The following is an 18,666-nucleotide window of genomic DNA, read 5'->3' as shown; positions in this document are numbered from 1 at the left end:
AGCTTCTTTTTAATCATCCGGGCATGCCAGGTTTGGGTTATAATGTATAAACATAAGCACCTAATAATAATAATAATAATAATAATAAATAGTAGATAAAAAATAAAAGCTAACACAAAAAATAAATCAATAAAAATCACTGGTATTCATTCAGAAAACATCCCCACTTCCCTTTTTGTGCTTTAAACATTCACACAGTCACTAAAAGTTCAGAAACAGAAATAGTTTCATTGCCAGATATGTGGAAACTCACTAGGACTTTCTGGACAAGGGAAAGACAAAAATAAATTAAATAATAATAAAATACTGAAATTAGAAATATTCGAAGAAGGATATGATATAATTGCGCAATAAATGAAAAAGGAAAATAAATAAATAAAGCAGAAAAAAGTAGTTAATTTATTTATTTATCCTACAGAAGGAGGGGTGGAGGATCCAGCCGGTCACATGACCGCTTCCGTTATTTCCTGCAGCAGCCGCCTCTCCGGCTGCAGCCTTCAGACTGCCGACAGCTCAGCGGCGGCGTGTTCGCTCCGGAGAGGCGCGTCAACGGGAAGAGCAGCGCTCCGCACGTCGGTGAAGGCCGGACGGAGAACCGTGTTAGCCGCTCTGCTACGACGGACACAACCAGGAGGAGCTCCTTCCCTCACTGCTGGCTGCTTTTATTATTATTTTTATTTTAAACGTATCCAGTAAAGAAGGAGGAGAAGAAGAAGGGAGCCGCTGGTGCTTTGTAGTAGTAGTAGTAGTAGTAATAATAATAAAAATAATAAAAATAATAAAAATAATAATAATAATGGCGACAGCTGCGGTGTCTGCCCCTGCTGGCTGCGGCCCCAGCCCCGGGCCGGGAACCGAGCTCGTCCGCGGGCAGGCCTTCGACGTCGGGCCTCGGTACAGCAACCTCTCCTACATCGGGGAGGGAGCCTACGGGATGGTGTGGTAGGTGTCTGTTTTCTAACTTTTGATTTAATGTCGTTTTAATCCGATTTTAGCCCGACTCGTCGTTCAGGCTAACGCTCAGTATGTTCTCCTCCTTCTCGCCCTGCCGACCGTTAAAGACAAAATAACGTTTTATTTTAGCTAGCACGTTAGCTTCAGTCAGCCCGAAGGCAGAAATCAGCCTTAAAATCAGCTGATTTTTTTATTTTATTTTTTATTTTTAGTCACTTATAGTTGTCTTTCTTCTTTTACACTCAATGTGGTGGACGTGGAAGTCGTCTAAAAAAAATATTTAGTTAGTAATTTGCATCAATGGTGGGGGAAAAAAAAACACTTGATTTGGCTCAAAATTAGAAAAAAATGAGTTTAAAATCAAACATCTGCCTTTTTTTTTGTTGTTTGTTTGTTTGTTTTATTTATTTATTTTTTGGGAAAGTCGGGGGGGGGGGGCATCAATGTTTCTCCAGCAGGGTGTGTGCAATGCTCCCAGTTTCAACTAAAACACTGATTTTTGTTTGTTTTTTAAGAAATTTAATCAAATGAGGGGAATAATCATTTTTTTGGATCTGCTCATTGAGTTGAGTTGCGATCACCACTGATTTCATCATCATCAGATATAACTTTTGGTTCCCTCATCGTATCATCACCGTGACGTGCCAAATGCTTTAACTGTACGTTAAGGTTTCGTTGGGCATATTTGCAGGATTTGCTCGCATTAGCAGCACATTTCCTTTAATGGCTGATGCTGTTTGCTGGTTACTTGCAGGCAAGGTTGACTCTGAAAGCGGGTTTTTCTACCTAATGACATCCCATCAGGGGTGTGTAGTAGGTTAGTGGGTCTACACATCTCAGTTCAGTTCACCCTCATTTGCAGTGTGCAGATTTTGTCTCGTTCTACGGCGTGACTTTGGGTTTAATTGTGCTAAACTTTGTAATCTGATATTTAACCTGAATTATGTTAAAAGTTCATTGACTGTTATCGGCATCTCAGATTGCATCAAGTGAACCTTTTTACTCTCCTTCCAAAACACAAAATTTTCAGAATCGGAAGACTTCTTTAATCCTTGTGGGGAAACATGTTGTGTCTGTCGCACTTGGTGATGTCAATAACCTTAAATGTGCACATTGTACTATATTACATAATATATTGTCCTTGTTGTCAAACAGCAGCAGGGTAGCTCGCTGCTCCTCCTCCTCTTCTTCTTCTTCTTCTTCGAACCCTGGTTTGATAAATAACCTGCTTGTATAGTGCTGGCACAGCAGATTGTTAACCGTGTTTTATTTTTTTTGTTTGTTTCCAAAATGGAAAACTTGCCAGATGCATGTAGCCACGTTTGTTTCTTATATGCTCCTCCATCAACAAACGCTTGGTATCAGCTGTAGCTCATGGTGAATACTGTGCACCGTTAAAGCAGAAGTAAAGAATAGTCTGCAGCCACTCAATGAGGTTCAGTTTTGATAGTTGATCACTCTTTAAAAGTTGTACGAGTATTTGCTTTTTTTAACTGTAAAAATAATAGCTAATGTCTTTTTGAATTTTAACCTCACAAAATAAACACCCTGAAGGCAAATACTACATTATCAAGTTACTGATGATTGACATTTGACATTATTTGCCATTTTATGCCTCTTCTTTTATAAATTATTAACTAAAGGCATCAACCACTTATTCAGTGGAAATAGTTGCCATCTTAATTTGTGCTGAATAAATCCTGACTGAATTACACTGAACTTTTAATGGAGTGATCATGATTTTTGATGACCCTTATCTTTCACAAATTAAAATTTTGCATTGTTTCTGTGGGTGGAAATGAGTCATTTCATGTGTTATAAACTCTTGTTATAAACTGACAAATAAGCAAACTAGAGCTCTGACTTTGTAAGTGATATAGTAAGTGAACAACCAGCCATTTTTGATTATTATTATTTATTTATTTTTTATTTTTTTCCCGGTAAAACTGTTTTGTGAGAATTAACATTAGCGGGGTCGGCAACAGGCGTTTTTGCAATTTTAATCATGTCCATTCTGATGGATCTGCTTTAGTCGATCTGCTTATTGATATTAAGTTCAAAGGCATTAATAGATGGAAACATGAATAATAACCATAAATACCTCATGGACTTTATTTTGATCTAGACTTGGAAACCATCCATGCGGAAAAAATAGACTGGTCATCCATTTAAGCTTGATCTTCATGAAGTTTTTACTAACCATGCTAACATGCTACCTGAGACATAGAAACAACACAGGTTATATTGTCATCCTAACTTTTAAAGCTGAGACATGAAAAGCAGAATAAATATGATCTGATCATAATACAACCATTTCATACAAAGCATGTTGTGACCGGTTTATTTCAGCTCTGGAATGTTTTAATCCATTTGTCGGATCTCATCTGGGCAGGTGTGAACAAAGCTTTTCCGTGCACACAAAACTTCAGATAATGTGCTTTTTTATGTTAGTCTCCAACATCATTTACTAAGAGAACAAAGAGGAAGGTTTATCCTGGCTATGGTCTAAACCAAATACAACACAGAAACGCAATGATTCATGAGCATAAAGTCAAATGTCTTTGATTTTCTGACCTCTGAGATCACAAATTACAGCAACAAGAACAGACAGGGCCTCTATTCTTGACTACTGTCAAAGGAATCTGCTAAAATCCTAGGTTCTAAAAACTTCATGTGCATTAAATGACTTTCATTTACACTTCATTTACACAACTTGGGGGGTCATTGTCTTTGACGTTCTCCAAGAGGAATTATAATTGTGGCCCTTTAAATAAGTTTTTTTTTTTTTTTTTTTTTTTTAGGATCTTGCATCAGCAGCAAAAGCTGTATAAAACCATCCAGTGTTCTTCAGGTTGCCATCTTCCCTCCCTTTACTTTGGTGTTGCTGTTTTGTTTTTTTGTCTTTTTGTTTGCTCAGAGGCAGTTGCAGTGGGTGCTGTGCTAGCTTCAGCCTCCTTCCACTTGTCTTGCTGTGTTCTTCTTCAATCCTGTTTTCAGTCAGTTGATCATTGATCATGCCAGTGCTGTGTGTTCCTCACAGACAGCCCTCAGTTTGCAGAGGGTTTTCAGGGGATAATAAAAAGCAAAGAGTCATGTCGATCCGAAAACATACTGGCATCCATCTTCCAATTATTTTTAATGAACTGATTAATCGGTTTGCAAAGTTCTTCAAATATCCAAAACCCCAACAATATAAGGTTTATTATTTTATGTGAGGAGAAAAGCAGAGATTCAATTCTGATGGAGAAACTGGAACTGAAGGACTTTTGGCTTGAAAAACTCCAAATAGTTTGATCTTTAGCTTGTTAACTTAGCGAAACTCACCAGATGAAACCACTCTGATGTGTCATGGTAAAACTCTGGCTGACATTCTGTACAGTCCAATATCACTATACAACTCAAAGATTTAAGCATATAGACAATAAAATAATGATATACAATAAAACTATTTACTTATAACACATAAGGTCCACTGTGGACTCGGATACTTGGATACTCGGATGGTTTGGAATTATTTTCAGATAAATGTCCATATTTGCCTCCAAACTGCACCCCTTCAGGTTCACGTCTATCCTGGCTAACAACTATTATGGTTGTGTTGTGTGTAATATATCTCCGTTTCCTGCTAAAGCTTTTCAAATAAATCCATCAGAAAAAGCAATGTTGTGTCAAAGATGCAAACTTGGTGGCCTGAGCAGTTGCCTTGTCTGGTGTAGTGTCTGAAAACAGACAATGCTTATCATGTAGCCTTAGTTACGAAAGTCAGCGTCACTGACATGACTGCTGTTTTTTGTCGCTGTAATATTTTCTGTATCTTTCCTGATAGTGAGCCTGTTTTGGAGGCAAAATCTGGGTTGCCTTTTGTTCCCCTAAGTGAATGCTTTTTTTTTTTATTTTTCAAGTGACAGTGTCTTTAATTTGTTTCTATGAAAGGCTGAAACACAATACAGGGTGTTTCTTTCTGGATTTGAACAGCAGATCAGCTCAGTGCAAAACTATTTTGTTATAGTTATATCGGTTTTAGTTCAATAATTGAGGAACAAAAGTATAATACTTGTCAAGATATACTGTATTACAAAACTGTTTGACTGTACAGTTAGAGAGCGGCCCACAGTGAGGCATGTCTGTCATTTTCAGAGCCTCTTTTTGATGCTGATGCTGTTGCATGTCAGGGCTTTCCAGGGACTGAGGGCTCCACAGATCGATGTACCGGAGCCTCTTAACGCAGGCCTCGCTTTGTGTGCACCATCTGCTTACACAATCGCAAGGTGCTGTATCAGCCTCTGTGATGATGTTCAGAAGCTGCTGTGGTGTACCCACCCACATGAACAGTTAGTGTGTGTGTGTGTGTGTGTGTGTGTGTGTGTGTGTGTGTGTTCGTGTTCTGCAAACATAACATGAGCATGTAACATAGCACATTGTGGAGCTAACTTGTTAATCTAACTGAATGATATGCAAAAAAAAAAAAAAAAAAAAAAATTCTGAAATAACTCAAGATTTTGGTAGGAATGTAAATTTCCAAATAAGAAAAGTTAATGTCTTCGTCAGCAACACTTTTTTCCGCACAACGTTGCAGCTCCTGCAATTTGGATATTTTTCTTTGTCTCACTGTGGATTTGGTATGATTTTTCTTAATAACACAGAAATTGTATTTAAAGTTGACAGCAATGCCATGACTGATACTCAGTTACCTCCACCGCTTGGTATTTTTGCAGATAATAATCCAGTTTATCAGATCTGTGAGTTCGTTGACTGGTCATAATGCAGATTTTACTGCTGTATGTGGATTAACCATATTTAGCTAGTCAGTGGCAGCTAAAAAAGAGAGGACTTCAAAACTCGGAATTGTTGTAATTGTGACCCGACCTAAAAACATTACGACTCAAATCAAGATTTCCTTTTATTTGATATCATTTAAATTTCGCTGTCATCTGTGTCCTCTGACTCCTCCTTATCTCGATTTCCACTCCTTGACCCTTCTGTTGCTCAGCCATTGCTGATGCTCCGCTTCATCCTGCCACGAGCCGTCCTCTTGAAATGCCACCGTGACGCCCGTCTCCATGGCAACCCCTCTGCCTCTGACATCAGTACCACCACTTCACAGCCAATGGGAGACGGAAGGAGAGAATGAAAGCCTTGACACTCTGAGATCCTGTTGTGCAATTCAGAAGGAGAAGTAATTCGTGTGATTACGCCTGCCAAGACGAGCACGATGCCTTCTGGTTCAGCAAGCACACAAACATCTGCACGCTGCTTGTTGATTAAAGCTGATGTCCGTGTTCATCTTCAGGGTCTGATAGAAGCATTTTAATGCCGCACAGCAGTTGCATGTTGGCCTTTCACATGCCGCATCCACATGAGCACCAAGCCTTTTGTGAGTTATAATGTAACACGTAATGGCTGTTTGCTTTTCACTGAGGGGATAAAAAAAAAAAAAAAATCATTGACGTGAGGTCATGCAAAGTAGAATTTGCATAAGCAGTAAGGCAGCTTTGATGATATCTCTAAACCTGATTTTATTGTCAAAGTATGCTTTCAGAAGTTGACACTGCGTTTGTCTGCAAACACAAGAGCTGCTGTCTCTTCGGGTGAAGTTGTGCTGATGTGGGAACAAAGAATAAAGCAAAAAAACCTCATGGAGACCGTTCTTTCAGATATCAGCTCTCGTGTCTCTGACGGTTTGTGACTGTTTTTTTTTTTTTCTGAGAAGATGAGCAACCTAGCGAAAGGGTTGGGAAATTGCCAGCCTTGTTTATGGTTTATTTAGGTTGTTTATGGGAAGTCAGCTAACAGATGTGGTTTATTCTTTTTTTCTTTTTCCCTAAGGGGGTCATAATGAAACTTATTTCTGAAACCATCAAGTCAGATCGTGCCAATCTTCAAAAACAATTGTCATCTGGCTCAAAAGGTAGATGTTTGAACTTATTGTCTCCTATGGTACTTTGTGTCCTTTGGTCTTGATGTTATAAAAAAGTACAGGTGCAGGTGACAGTTTCCACTGACGACAATCTATTGGTAAGACAATTTTTTTTAAGTAAAGTTATCTGCACAACAGCTCTTTGGTTAATTGTTCACCCTGATTCAGGGATACAAGAGGATGCTTCATCTAACTGGCCAAACTTTTTAAAGAATGCCAAATAATACAGCTGGTTGGATCCAGAGCCTCGGCTGGCGGAATCTACGACCTTGCTGATAACAAGTTGAAACAGAGATACAAAGGTTCAAGGACCAGAAGTTGTAGAGTAGTTAGTGTATGGGAGTGGCCGCGGTCTCTTAGATTCATTCTGTCTGATGGGCCTCAGTCAGCACACCTGAGTTTTACCTTAAATACGCTAAACTAGGTGCTTATTAACTTTTAAGATGGCACCCAAATTTTTGGCTGGCTGTGCAGCTATGTTTACTTTAAGATTTCAGCTAAATGATCCACACACATTCAACCTGACATCATGCAACAACGATCATGGCATTAACTCTGATACGGACAGAGTAAGAACTACTGCGAGTTGCTGTGCATCTGTTTCAATTTCTTTAATGATGAGAGAAAATCTGTCTTTGGCCTGATGGATTGTTTTTTTTTTTTTGGTGCTGTTTCCTTTAAGCCTGATGTGCAACCTGGCTCAAGAAATGACAAATGCACTTGCTCCAGATTCGGTCATAATGGTAGAACAGTACAACACACAACACAGCTGTTGCCATAGTAGCGTTGAGGAAGCACAGACCAGGTTAGAAATGAACAGGAGAAGACAACCAAACTGGGGATTATTATTTAAATTAAAAAAAAAAAAAAAAAACTTGCCAATGGTCATGTTTCCAGAACATGCTGCAGTAGTCCTGTACATTATTAACGCACATCAGGGGTTTCACAATGTGTCCAAAGATGGTGACAACAGGGTGGCATTCAGTAACATCCGTTCAGATCTGTACTTTCATTTTCTATATGATCACATCATGATAATGGTTTTCATAATGACTTTTTACAAAATGAACTAATGGTTATTGGTATCTGCAGTTTTATTATTTAAAAAAATAGGATTCATTGTAATCATTAATAAAAAAAGTAGCCCTCATATTTGAGAAACTGGCAATATTTAGCATTTTCCCTAAATTACATTTTTGAATAATGCAATAGTTAATCTACTGTTCTATTTCAGATGTGTACTCACTTCTGTTATCATATCTTTCAAAAGACACCAGAGAAAACCTGGACATTGTCCTGGGATGAGATGCGACATGCAACATTAAATATGTGCATCTCAGAATTTCAAAGCCCAATGCCAATTTTGTGTGCAGTACCAAGGATGGTAAAGTTTACTTCCTCAGTCACTGTCACTACTGCTGCTGCCGTAGCTGTAGAACCTTAATGTCTGACAGTTATGTAATTAAATTATGTCAGATACGCAAGGTTTGATTGGGAAAATGTGGCTGTAAACACACACTTCACAGCCACCTTACTAACAACTGTCTACTGTGGTTACTGCGTAACAGGAAGTGCATTTTGACCAGATAATGATGCAGATGCAGCCAAATCTGAAATATTTTGCATGGCTAAATCCCCTCATGACCAAACATGCAAAGAATTTGATATTATGTGTGTTTTTAACAGACTGTACAAAGACATTTGTGATAGAAATGTTCTTTCTGGTCTAAGGTAAGAAGGGTTAGGGTTAGCTATATGTGTGAACACATATAGGTCACAGTTGGTGAAGGCTGAAGCTTCAACGGAAACACAAAGTGATGCACATCAGTTCTGAGCAAAAGATTTAGCTAATTTATCTTTGTACTGAGGTAAAATCTAATTTCAATACACCTCCACATATTTGGGCTGCAGAATAAGTATAAGAAAAAGGAAATCAGTTTGATTGTAAAATCAATGGGCCTATGAATAGATGAATGTATTTCGGTGTATTTGTATACATTAAATATGGGGAATGGCATCTGTAAGGTATATAGTTTAGTTAGTTTGATCCCAGAATGTCTTCTGCTAGATCACAAATGATTGAGCGTTAGTGTTTTTTTTTTTTTTTAACTAGCTCTAATGGGAAACGTAATAATTTAGATAATGTTTGATCTGCATAAATTACGGCGTAATGTTAAGATCCATTGAGCCTGCTGTACTTGGCTTGATGGAGTAGCCTCAGCTGCTCGCTGGCCTGTGATCATTTGAGGCTTTTTTTTTTTCTAACCTGGGTTGTTGTTTGTCCAGTCTTGGACTCTGTTATCTGTCTAGTTGGTGCACGGACGTCGTTCATGCACTTTCTCTTTACGGTTTGCCCTTAAGCGCAGTGAGTTTTTTTTTTTTTTTTTCCCCTTCCTCCTTCAACCCAACCCCTTGAACATTGTCATGGTAACAGCCGCATTGCATAACACAGCGGCTGCAGTGTAAAGCCTTGTATTTCCATCTCCTTGGAAACAGAGCCCCCCACCTCCCTGTCCTCTCTTTCTGCACTCGCCCCCCTCCACCTGGGCCTCCATGCTCCTTCTTTGAGCACTGAGCATGCTCAGACGTTACAGAAACAGAGAAAACAGGAACGTAATCTCAGCATACATTTTCAAAAATGCATCGTTGCACAGAAAAGACCACGGTACAGCCCTCTTCCCCGTCAGATCATCTTCATCACTAAAAAGCACCTCAGATAGTTTTAAAGGTAATCTGTGACTCTGTATATATCTGTATGACATGTGAATCACGAGTAATCACATATAATCAAACCCAGAGTACATAATACAATGGAAAGGAAACATCATCTGGAAACAAACAAATTACTGATTAGTTAAGAAAATGTTCTGCACATTAATAAATAATGATTGTGACACATACACTTAATTTATTAGTTTAAGTAATCTTTGCCACATTTTATAAGATCACATTCACAGATGATGTGTTTTGTTTTGTCAAGAAAGAAATCCAACACAAAACATTCATGTGCTTATGCAACCTCTGAAATAAGGCAGGAGAACACATGAAGCACTTTGTCAGTGATCCAGCACAGGGACTCGGTCAGTTGTGTTTGACGAGTGTCACTCTCAGCTGGACCAGCCAATTCACAATGGCAACAATCAACTGTGTTTGTTAGTTTGTTAGTCCTTTGTGCAGACGTACGGCAGCCTCGGATTTTAAAGTCCAGCCTTTAGTGATAAGGAGGGTCGAGACTCTCGCAGCACTGATACCACTGAACTTTGTACTTCCTCAAAGAGTTCTTGACAAACTTAGGAGGAACTGAGGGACTTACCTCAGTACACATGGTGAAATGTAGTGTGAGCTAAGATCGTCCTTCTGTCTGCAGTAAAAAAGACTTTTTTTTTTCTTTCCAAGCAATTTTGCAGATCATCATGTTTCACAATGTGTGTACTTGTCTGTGGGACAATAGCAGTGTGTTTCGTGCATTTTTAAACTGTGTTTTGGGGTAATTGTTATAAATAGTGTTAATTGGAGGAGCAGTCATTAAACAAGTTTCACTGACTGATATAAAACAGAAAATCCCTTGAGCTTGAACTGAAGAATATTGATAATTTTTGCTTGATAAATCATAAAGAATTAGCCTGCGGCAAGAAATTAGTTTGACCATATTTTGGTGGTGGTCCAACTGACCAATGAAAAGTGGCCAATTGACTTTTATTTACAGGTTCACCTGAATGTACGCTAATGTTTTTGGAAAAGGGGTATAACCCCTCAGAAACCCAGGTGATGTCACTAATTGGTTGAACTGACATTTTGAAACCTTGCATTTGTAATTTCAGTTCTTCTATCTTGGCTTATTCAAACTAGAAGAAACCACATTTAGAGGAGAAGGTGGAGCTGAAGAGGAGTGAGGTGTCACATCCTGATGCAGATCTTGCTTTATGGCCCCCTTTTTTTAACTCAATGGGACAGCAGTTTAAAAAATTTATATGTATTGAAAACCTAAAGAAAAAACATCCTTCAAAAGATCATACAGTTGACTGACTGACTTAGTTTGAGCTAGGCAGAGCTAATCTTCTGCTTTATAGACGTTCATCTTGTGTGTGTTTTTTGTGTCATGGTGAGTTTTCACCATGCGTGAGAAAATATTGTGCTCTGTTAAAAATCGATGAGAGGTGCACCATTGACTGCGAAGATCTGTCCTGGATCACCTCTCAGTACGTAGAGCTCCGAGCCACCCTGTCCACGACGCTATCTGCTGGTGTGGAACAGTTACATGAGGAACTGCACCCCCACTGCACACATATACACACACACACTCACACTCCCTCTGCTCTCACACAAATGGAAAGGAAGGTCACTCATATTTCCCTCACAGAAGGCTGGCACACTTGTGTTTACATTTCATCCCCTACACCCCCATCACCATAGCAACTCGTCGTCTTATTTGGCCGCACTGTGTGGGTGTTCGGTTGTTTCTGTTGGTTGTAATGTGCAGAAATAAAACCACGCTTGGCGAGATATAAATGATGAATCTAGAGAACTTAAGGAAGCCATTAATAATTTGAGTTTTCTCCGTTTGTCATCCTGCCATGCAGCTGCGTTGGGCAATTTTGGGTTTTGTGATGGCACCAAATGGCAGCAAGCTGCAACAATTTGAAGTAGTGATGCAGAAAATCTGGCAGACTGGCTGCAGTAATTAGCATTTGTTGGCGGTGGCTGGTTAGTTGGACTTGGTTTTGATCTGTCATTTCCTGTGCACTTGAAAATGTTGGGCCAGTTTGTGTATGCACTTGAAAATAGTGGAATGAAGTTTCTGTCCTTACATTAAAACCTCAGCCTGCGTTATTGGTCGACAACCCAATAATTTCCTATAACCCAAAAAATTACATGACATGAATCTTTTTATCCGCTTTTTATTTGGCCGAGCTGATCAGAGCCAGAGCCAAGAGGAATTTGAAGTCCATGCTGGTGTGCAAGATGCAAGTTTATACCCCAGAGTGGGAATCCAAAATATCTCAGGCTGAGTGAGCATGGGAAAGTCGAAGCAGCCAGTGGAAAGAGCCTGACTTCAGCACCGTGGACATGTCTGTACCTGGAATGGTTTCTTTACTGTAGAGGAGGCGTCATTGTTGGCCACTAAAAGATTTCACAGTGTAACTGAGCAATTAGTCTTCAGGGTGGAGACACTCTCACAGACATTTGTGTGTAATAACAGTAACTTCTATGACATTTTCTTTGAAATCAGAGTTATTGTCATGTCATGCCATTCATCTGATCATCACAGGATTCTTGTCTTGTGCTCTTTTCGTGGTACTTTGTCAGCTAATGGGCAACGTGTCTCCTCATTTAAATATCAGTGAGCAAACGTGTTCATCCTGTTTGAATGTTGTTGTTGTTGTTGTTGTTGTTGTTAATCCTCTTTTGACTTCACAGTAGATGTGACACCATTCTCTGCTTTGAAAACACACCTCCTGAGCCTTGAGCATGAATTTTCTCGCCTGTGTCTAGGCTTGGCTTAATTGTGAGATCTGCCAGACCCATGACTCCCATGCATGCAAGCATGCTTCATCATTTCCTGTTTACGTTACACTTTTCTTCTTTGGATATCAGACACCAGTGTTGTAAAATGGAGCTGAGCTGAGCCTACTTTCAAGCATACTATTATATGGCTTGTTATATTATAGACAATGGTGAATGTGCCAAATTTACACGATATGGATGACCAACGTCAGCCACTCATTTCTGCTTATTAATCAATTTATTAATGACTACATTTCAGAGAAGCCTATCGAAACATTTTTATCGTTTTTGGCCAGTATTTCTACAAAACAAAATCCTTTTGTTGCCTGATGATTAACAACACGGATTTGTTGGTATAATTTAGTGGCGAAGATCAGTTGCACCTGGTTTCAAAATAACTGTTTAAAGCTATTTGTTTAGATTAATATTCCTCTGCAGAGGGAAAACTAAAAAAATTTACATTTACTTAAAATAGCAAACCATATTCTGCAGTGCAATAGATTTATTTATGTATTATTTATTTATTTATTTATTTATTTATTTATTTAATTTATTTATTTTTTTTTTTTTCAAATACATATGACAAAGGTCTCTGTATACAGTGCAGGCAGGACACACAGTCCTGAAAAGTGAAAAACCTGAATAAGGTAGTGCAACTTCTGATGCCTGTCTCCCTTTGGTTTCGTGTAACACACTTTCACTGCACTGTGGTGAGAAGAGCTCTGACATTGTGCATGAAGGTCTGCAGTTTCGATGCATCCACTCAGCAGAGCACAGTATCCTGGACCTGCTTGGTCGCTGCCTGGAACAAACAGTGATATTCTCAGAACAAAAACTGAGCTGAGTGTGATTGTGCTGACATGACTGTTGCGGTTGTACAGATTATGTTCTTACTGTTATGGAAACATTCAGGTTTTGGAGTTTGGTTTTTTGCCAATGTGACACTGATACTGCAGGAGTCTCTCTTTTGTTTACTCCACTACAAGTCGTTTTGTTGTTTTGAGTTTTGCCATGTAAAGTTAATGCTAATACATGCATTTGCTGAAGCTACGTCGCATTCAGAGCTTTCCACAGGCAAGACACAGGAAGGAAGTGGCGTCCGTCACTGAGGTTTAATGGCTGACAACTGCTGTATACAGCCCACCGCTGCAATGCCTCAAAGTCACAATTACATGGCTCTGCAGAGGGCTTTTAATCTGACACTGGAGACATGTGGCGACTGGGCAGACTTTCCAATAAACTTGTACAGAAGGGTAATTGAAGGATATTTTGGCGTAGTAAATGACTGATGGCGACAGAACTCTTTTGACCCACCTATGATGAAACAGCTGCTGCGTTACACAGCAGCATTACAAACCACTAAAGTACTTTTTTTTTGCCTTTCTGTTTAACTAGACCACACCCCTCTTGGTAATATCTTATCTTATGTCTTATCCATAGCTGATTCCACCCATTGTTGCATTGTGAAAAAAAATCTAACTCTTGTTCTCGCAGTAATGGTTTTTTAATGGCTGTTTTCTTTTCTGTTTTTGTCATTCAGCTCTGCCTACGACCGAGACAACAAGATTCGTGTGGCCATTAAGAAGATCAGCCCTTTTGAGCACCAGACGTATTGTCAGCGCACCCTGAGAGAGATCAAAATCCTGCTGCGCTTCAAACACGAGAACATCATTGGAATCAACGACATCATCCGCACACCAACCATCGACCAGATGAAGGATGTGTATCCTTTTTCTCACACGCTGGGACATGATTCAGGTTTTCACCAACAGGATTACAGTATGTTGTGTTTGAAGCTGAATTATTGCTCTTCAGGTCGGAGCTTGATGCCATTGCTAACCTTCTTTTGGCATTTAAAGTTAATCGTGCTGCATCCCAGACAGACCGCCACTTCATCACAGGGATGACACCCAAGTTACTTTCTTATTTCTGTTTGAACTGAGGTTACGAAACTACAAGGAGCAGTGTCACCAAAGACAGTTACCAAGCATGCGTGCACAGACACACTCATCCTTCGTGGTTGCAGTGCAGCCATGTTATTTCTGGATTAGGTAATAGATCCCTTACAGTATCTGTGCTCTGAATGATGTTAAAGAAAAATTTACCTTGTTCATCCGGGTCTGAGCAACACGCTAAATACTGAATGCAGAATGTGGCCTTTTCCATTTATGGGTCTTAGCAGATTTTGTGACCAATGAAAAGGGACTCCTGTGAAAAACAATCATATATGTTCACGCCCATTTAGGACACTAACGCTCTTAAATTAATCTGGGAGGAAGCCCAGAGAACATAAACCAGAACGTTTTCACCCTGCAGAGTCAGTCAGGGCGAACAAAGTTTTCTATGTTTAAAAATGATTCTTCTGTGTGATCACTGAGGTTTGTCTTACAGTTCTTTCATTCCAAATTAAACAACATCAAACAAAAACATTTCCAGTGAAGAATATTTTTCCTCCCATTCCTGAAAATGTCTGGTAAAATATCCAATTTAACCAGAATGACACTTTAGGGACTTTTTGATCTGACTGAATGGAGAAGTTCCCCACAATACAAATTAAATCAGCAGTTTGTTTTCTTTGGTCCTCAGCCAGCCAACAAAATAATAAAGGTCTGAGCTGAATGATTCAAGGTTTGTCATTGTTTGTCATGAAAACGAAATCCACTGTGAATGTGGCAGGAAAGCAAATTGTAGTTTGGATTCACAAGCCGAGAAATAAAATCAGGAAATATATATTATAGTTTGTTGGAAAATTTGTTTGAGAACGATAGCGATTTGTTACAAATTCAAACAATCTTGTATTCACTTGTGCTGTTTGAAATAAACAGAGAATAACTGATTAAAAGCAGTAAAATTAAATCCCTCGGAGAGTCGTCATGTTGGTTTTGGTTGCTCTGACCTGTTGGATATCCAGAGACAGAACCATAACATTTTAATGTGATTAGGTTGAATATTTTAACAATTTAAAAAAAACATGGTGTCCACAGTGTTGAAGTTAGCCTTCTTTAACCTGCAACTGTACAGATATATTGTCCAGGATCTCATGGAGACAGATCTGTACAAGCTCCTGAAGACTCAGCACCTGAGCAACGACCACATCTGCTACTTCCTCTACCAGATCCTCCGAGGGCTCAAGTACATCCACTCTGCCAACGTCCTGCACCGCGACCTGAAGCCTTCCAACCTTCTGCTCAACACCACCTGCGATCTCAAGGTGGTGTCTCAAATACAGAGTGGCTAACAGCTTATTCTTAAGCTCTTCTTAATGTAACCATAATGATGCCATCAGGTTGTGTACAGTCAAAGGTTAACTGTCGCTGCTCTTCCTTCTCTGCAGATCTGTGACTTCGGCTTGGCTCGTGTGGCCGATCCCGACCATGACCACACCGGTTTCCTCACAGAGTACGTAGCCACTCGCTGGTACCGAGCACCCGAGATCATGCTCAACTCCAAGGTGAGTGCTCTCACCTGCTGAGACGTGTTGACATGTCAACAGTCAGGGTGAAAGGAAGACTTTGAAGGTCTAGTTTCTATACACAGCTCTGTGATGAGTTTAAATTCAGGTTATTTTACTTAAATTTTATACTTTTCTTTGAAATTTAATGCAGATTGATTACCCAACACGGCTTAATGGTTAGATAAATGCCAGAGTTGTAAATGTCACCTAAACAGTGTTTGCATTCATCCCTCAGGGCTACACCAAGTCCATAGACATCTGGTCAGTAGGCTGCATCCTGGCTGAGATGTTGTCCAACAGGCCTATCTTTCCTGGGAAGCACTACCTGGATCAGCTTAACCACATTCTGGGTAATGTAGCGTTGTCTGAATGATAAAAACTTCATATATATATATATATATATATATATATATTTTTTTTTTTTTTTTTTTTTTTTTTACAAATTCATTGCAACAGTTCAGTAAGAATAAAGTAGAGACTAACAGACCAACACTTCACACTCTCAGTCAGGAGTTGCAGCTTCCTGGTGTTGGTCCATAGATACTTGAGTTGTTAATATCCATTTATGTCTTCATGTTGGACCACATAAAGCTTCTCCCATCTGTCATTTTTCAACAAAACTTCCTTACAACTGAAAACTTTTCTTCAGAGAGCTGTGCACACAGAAGGTAATTCTGAACAATCTCCTCTTCGTCCCTCAGGGATTCTGGGTTCTCCCTCTCAGGAGGATCTCAACTGCATCATCAACATTAAAGCCAGGAACTACCTTTTGTCGCTGCCGTTACGCTGCAAAGTGCCATGGAACCGGCTCTTCCCGAACGCTGACCCAAAAGGTCAGAAGCCTGCACGGCATCTTCACTGAAATTGACTCCTGCTTATTTGTAGAGCGTGACGACTGACAATGAAGAGGATTTTTTATATATATATATATATATATATATATATATATATATATATAAAAAATCCTCTTCATTGTCAGTCGTATATATATATATATATATATATATATATATATATATATATATATATATATATATATATATATATATATATATATATATCATAATGCATTTTAACCCAAGGGACTGATGGAGGGAGGGGAGGATCCTGTGCAGAACTCCCCCCTATTGTTTAAGAAAAAATAACTGAAAAAGCCCATATGTGTTATGAGAGTTTGTTCACATCAGGAAAACAAAGAGAGCTTAATTCACTGTAGAACATTCCTGGGTCCAATGTGTTGAATTTGCTGAGCTTGATACTTTGACGGGAAGAAAGAGACTGGACATCTATAGATAATCAGAACTCCAGTACTCAGTCAGTCGTCACAAACCTGCTGTTGTGTCTTTGCAGCCCTGGACCTGTTGGACAAGATGTTGACCTTTAACCCACATAAGAGGATCGAGGTGGAGGAGGCTCTGGCGCATCCTTACCTGGAGCAATACTACGACCCCACTGATGAGGTGAGACCGCCATGTTGGTATTTTTGATGTCAGGGTGTTTGATGTTGCTCTAACTGTGCATTCACCTCGATGTTTCTTTTCTGCCGCTCTGTGCAGCCTGTAGCTGAGGCTCCGTTTAAGTTCGACATGGAGCTGGATGACCTACCCAAAGAGACACTGAAGGAGCTCATCTTTGAAGAAACTGCACGTTTCCAGCCTGGCTTTAGGTCCTAACATCTCACACAGGTTAGTCATTCCTGCAGAACCCAGAAAAAAGTCCAATTTATCATCAGGAAACAGACTGAGTTCAGCCCAGAGCAGAAATTGCTAAAATCCTAAAGAACCAGCATGAAGTGACATCTGGTGGTGATGTTGGAGATGGTGACCTTAAAGGACAACTCCTTAAGTGTGCGACAGAACCTGAGGAAGGAAAACATGAAGGGCCAGTTGTTTGGTTTTTACTGTTGAAACGTGATGGAGGAGAGCCGTTAGCTTCAGGTCAGTAATTCCTCCAGATGAGTCCTTCAAAGGTCAGATCCATTGCACTGATCAAGTCCAGGTTACAGATGTTAGGAGAGACAGCGCTGCAGATGAAAGATTTTAGATCTAAATACTGAATAAAAAGGAGACTTCCACCTCCAGAAGAGAAGAGAAACTGGAAACGATGTAAAATCACCTTACCTGGTCCAGTCTGTCAGCTGGACTGGACTCTGTAAAAAAAAAAAAAAAAAAAAACAAAAACAAATCAAAGAATAGGATAGGATGGTTTTTGCTCTAAATATGTTTTCTTCCAGTGAATCGTCTTCATTTTTCTTGGACTGGTCTTCTGGTTCTTGTTGTTGTTTGCTGTAACTCACATGTTGCTGTTTCCTTCCCTGCAGATTGCTCTGTGGACTGGCCTGTGTGTTGCCAATGTCCCCCCCACCTCGCCTCCACACTGTTGCTGTGACATTTACTTTGTTTTTGTTTGTAGGGTTTTTTTTCTGCTTTTTTAAAGCTTGTGTTTTCCCCTCCTGTTGTCCACATCGCCTGGATTCCTTCGGTCTCACTCGTCAAGTCCACTTTGCTCAGGAATGGCGTTAGGAATCAATCAATCAGTCATTCTGTCTCTTTTCTTTTCCTCTCTTCTCTCTCCCCCTCAGAGGTAAAAGGCGAGGGTGAGGGGGGTCGGGGCGGTGGGGGTCACATCACAGCTTACAGTTTTGGGGGTGTGTTTTTTTTTTTTTTTTTGTGTGTGTGCGCGCGCGCGTGTGTGTGTTTTAAGCCAAGATAAACAATTAGTTTTGAGTGTGTACGTTTGTGTCTTAAAGGCGTTTGGCTAATCTGATTCAAGACCTTTTATGTTCAGTGCATTGACAGTGATAGATGAACTGTTCTGTGTTTTATTTTCTTTGTTC

General features: G+C 39.7%; 1 protein-coding gene across 1 annotated transcript; it reads left to right on the top strand.

The window, feature by feature from the left end:
* Nucleotides 1-506: 506 nt before the first annotated feature.
* Nucleotides 507-18,421, top strand: mapk1 (mitogen-activated protein kinase 1). Its single transcript, XM_029510308.1, has 9 exons — nt 507-942; nt 13,917-14,099; nt 15,398-15,587; nt 15,711-15,827; nt 16,066-16,180; nt 16,532-16,663; nt 17,181-17,290; nt 17,387-17,515; nt 18,151-18,421. The coding sequence occupies exons 1-8, from the start codon at nt 797-799 to the stop codon at nt 17,501-17,503; spliced, it is 1,110 nt and encodes a 369-aa protein (XP_029366168.1). The 5' UTR covers nt 507-796; the 3' UTR covers nt 17,504-17,515; nt 18,151-18,421.
* Nucleotides 18,422-18,666: the final 245 nt, after the last annotated feature.

This window comes from Echeneis naucrates, chromosome 9, assembly GCF_900963305.1.
Source record: "Echeneis naucrates chromosome 9, fEcheNa1.1, whole genome shotgun sequence".
Taxonomy (NCBI): Eukaryota; Metazoa; Chordata; class Actinopteri; order Carangiformes; family Echeneidae; genus Echeneis; species Echeneis naucrates.
Note: the sequence above shows the minus strand (reverse complement) of the source record. Positions and strands in the feature narration are given on the sequence as shown.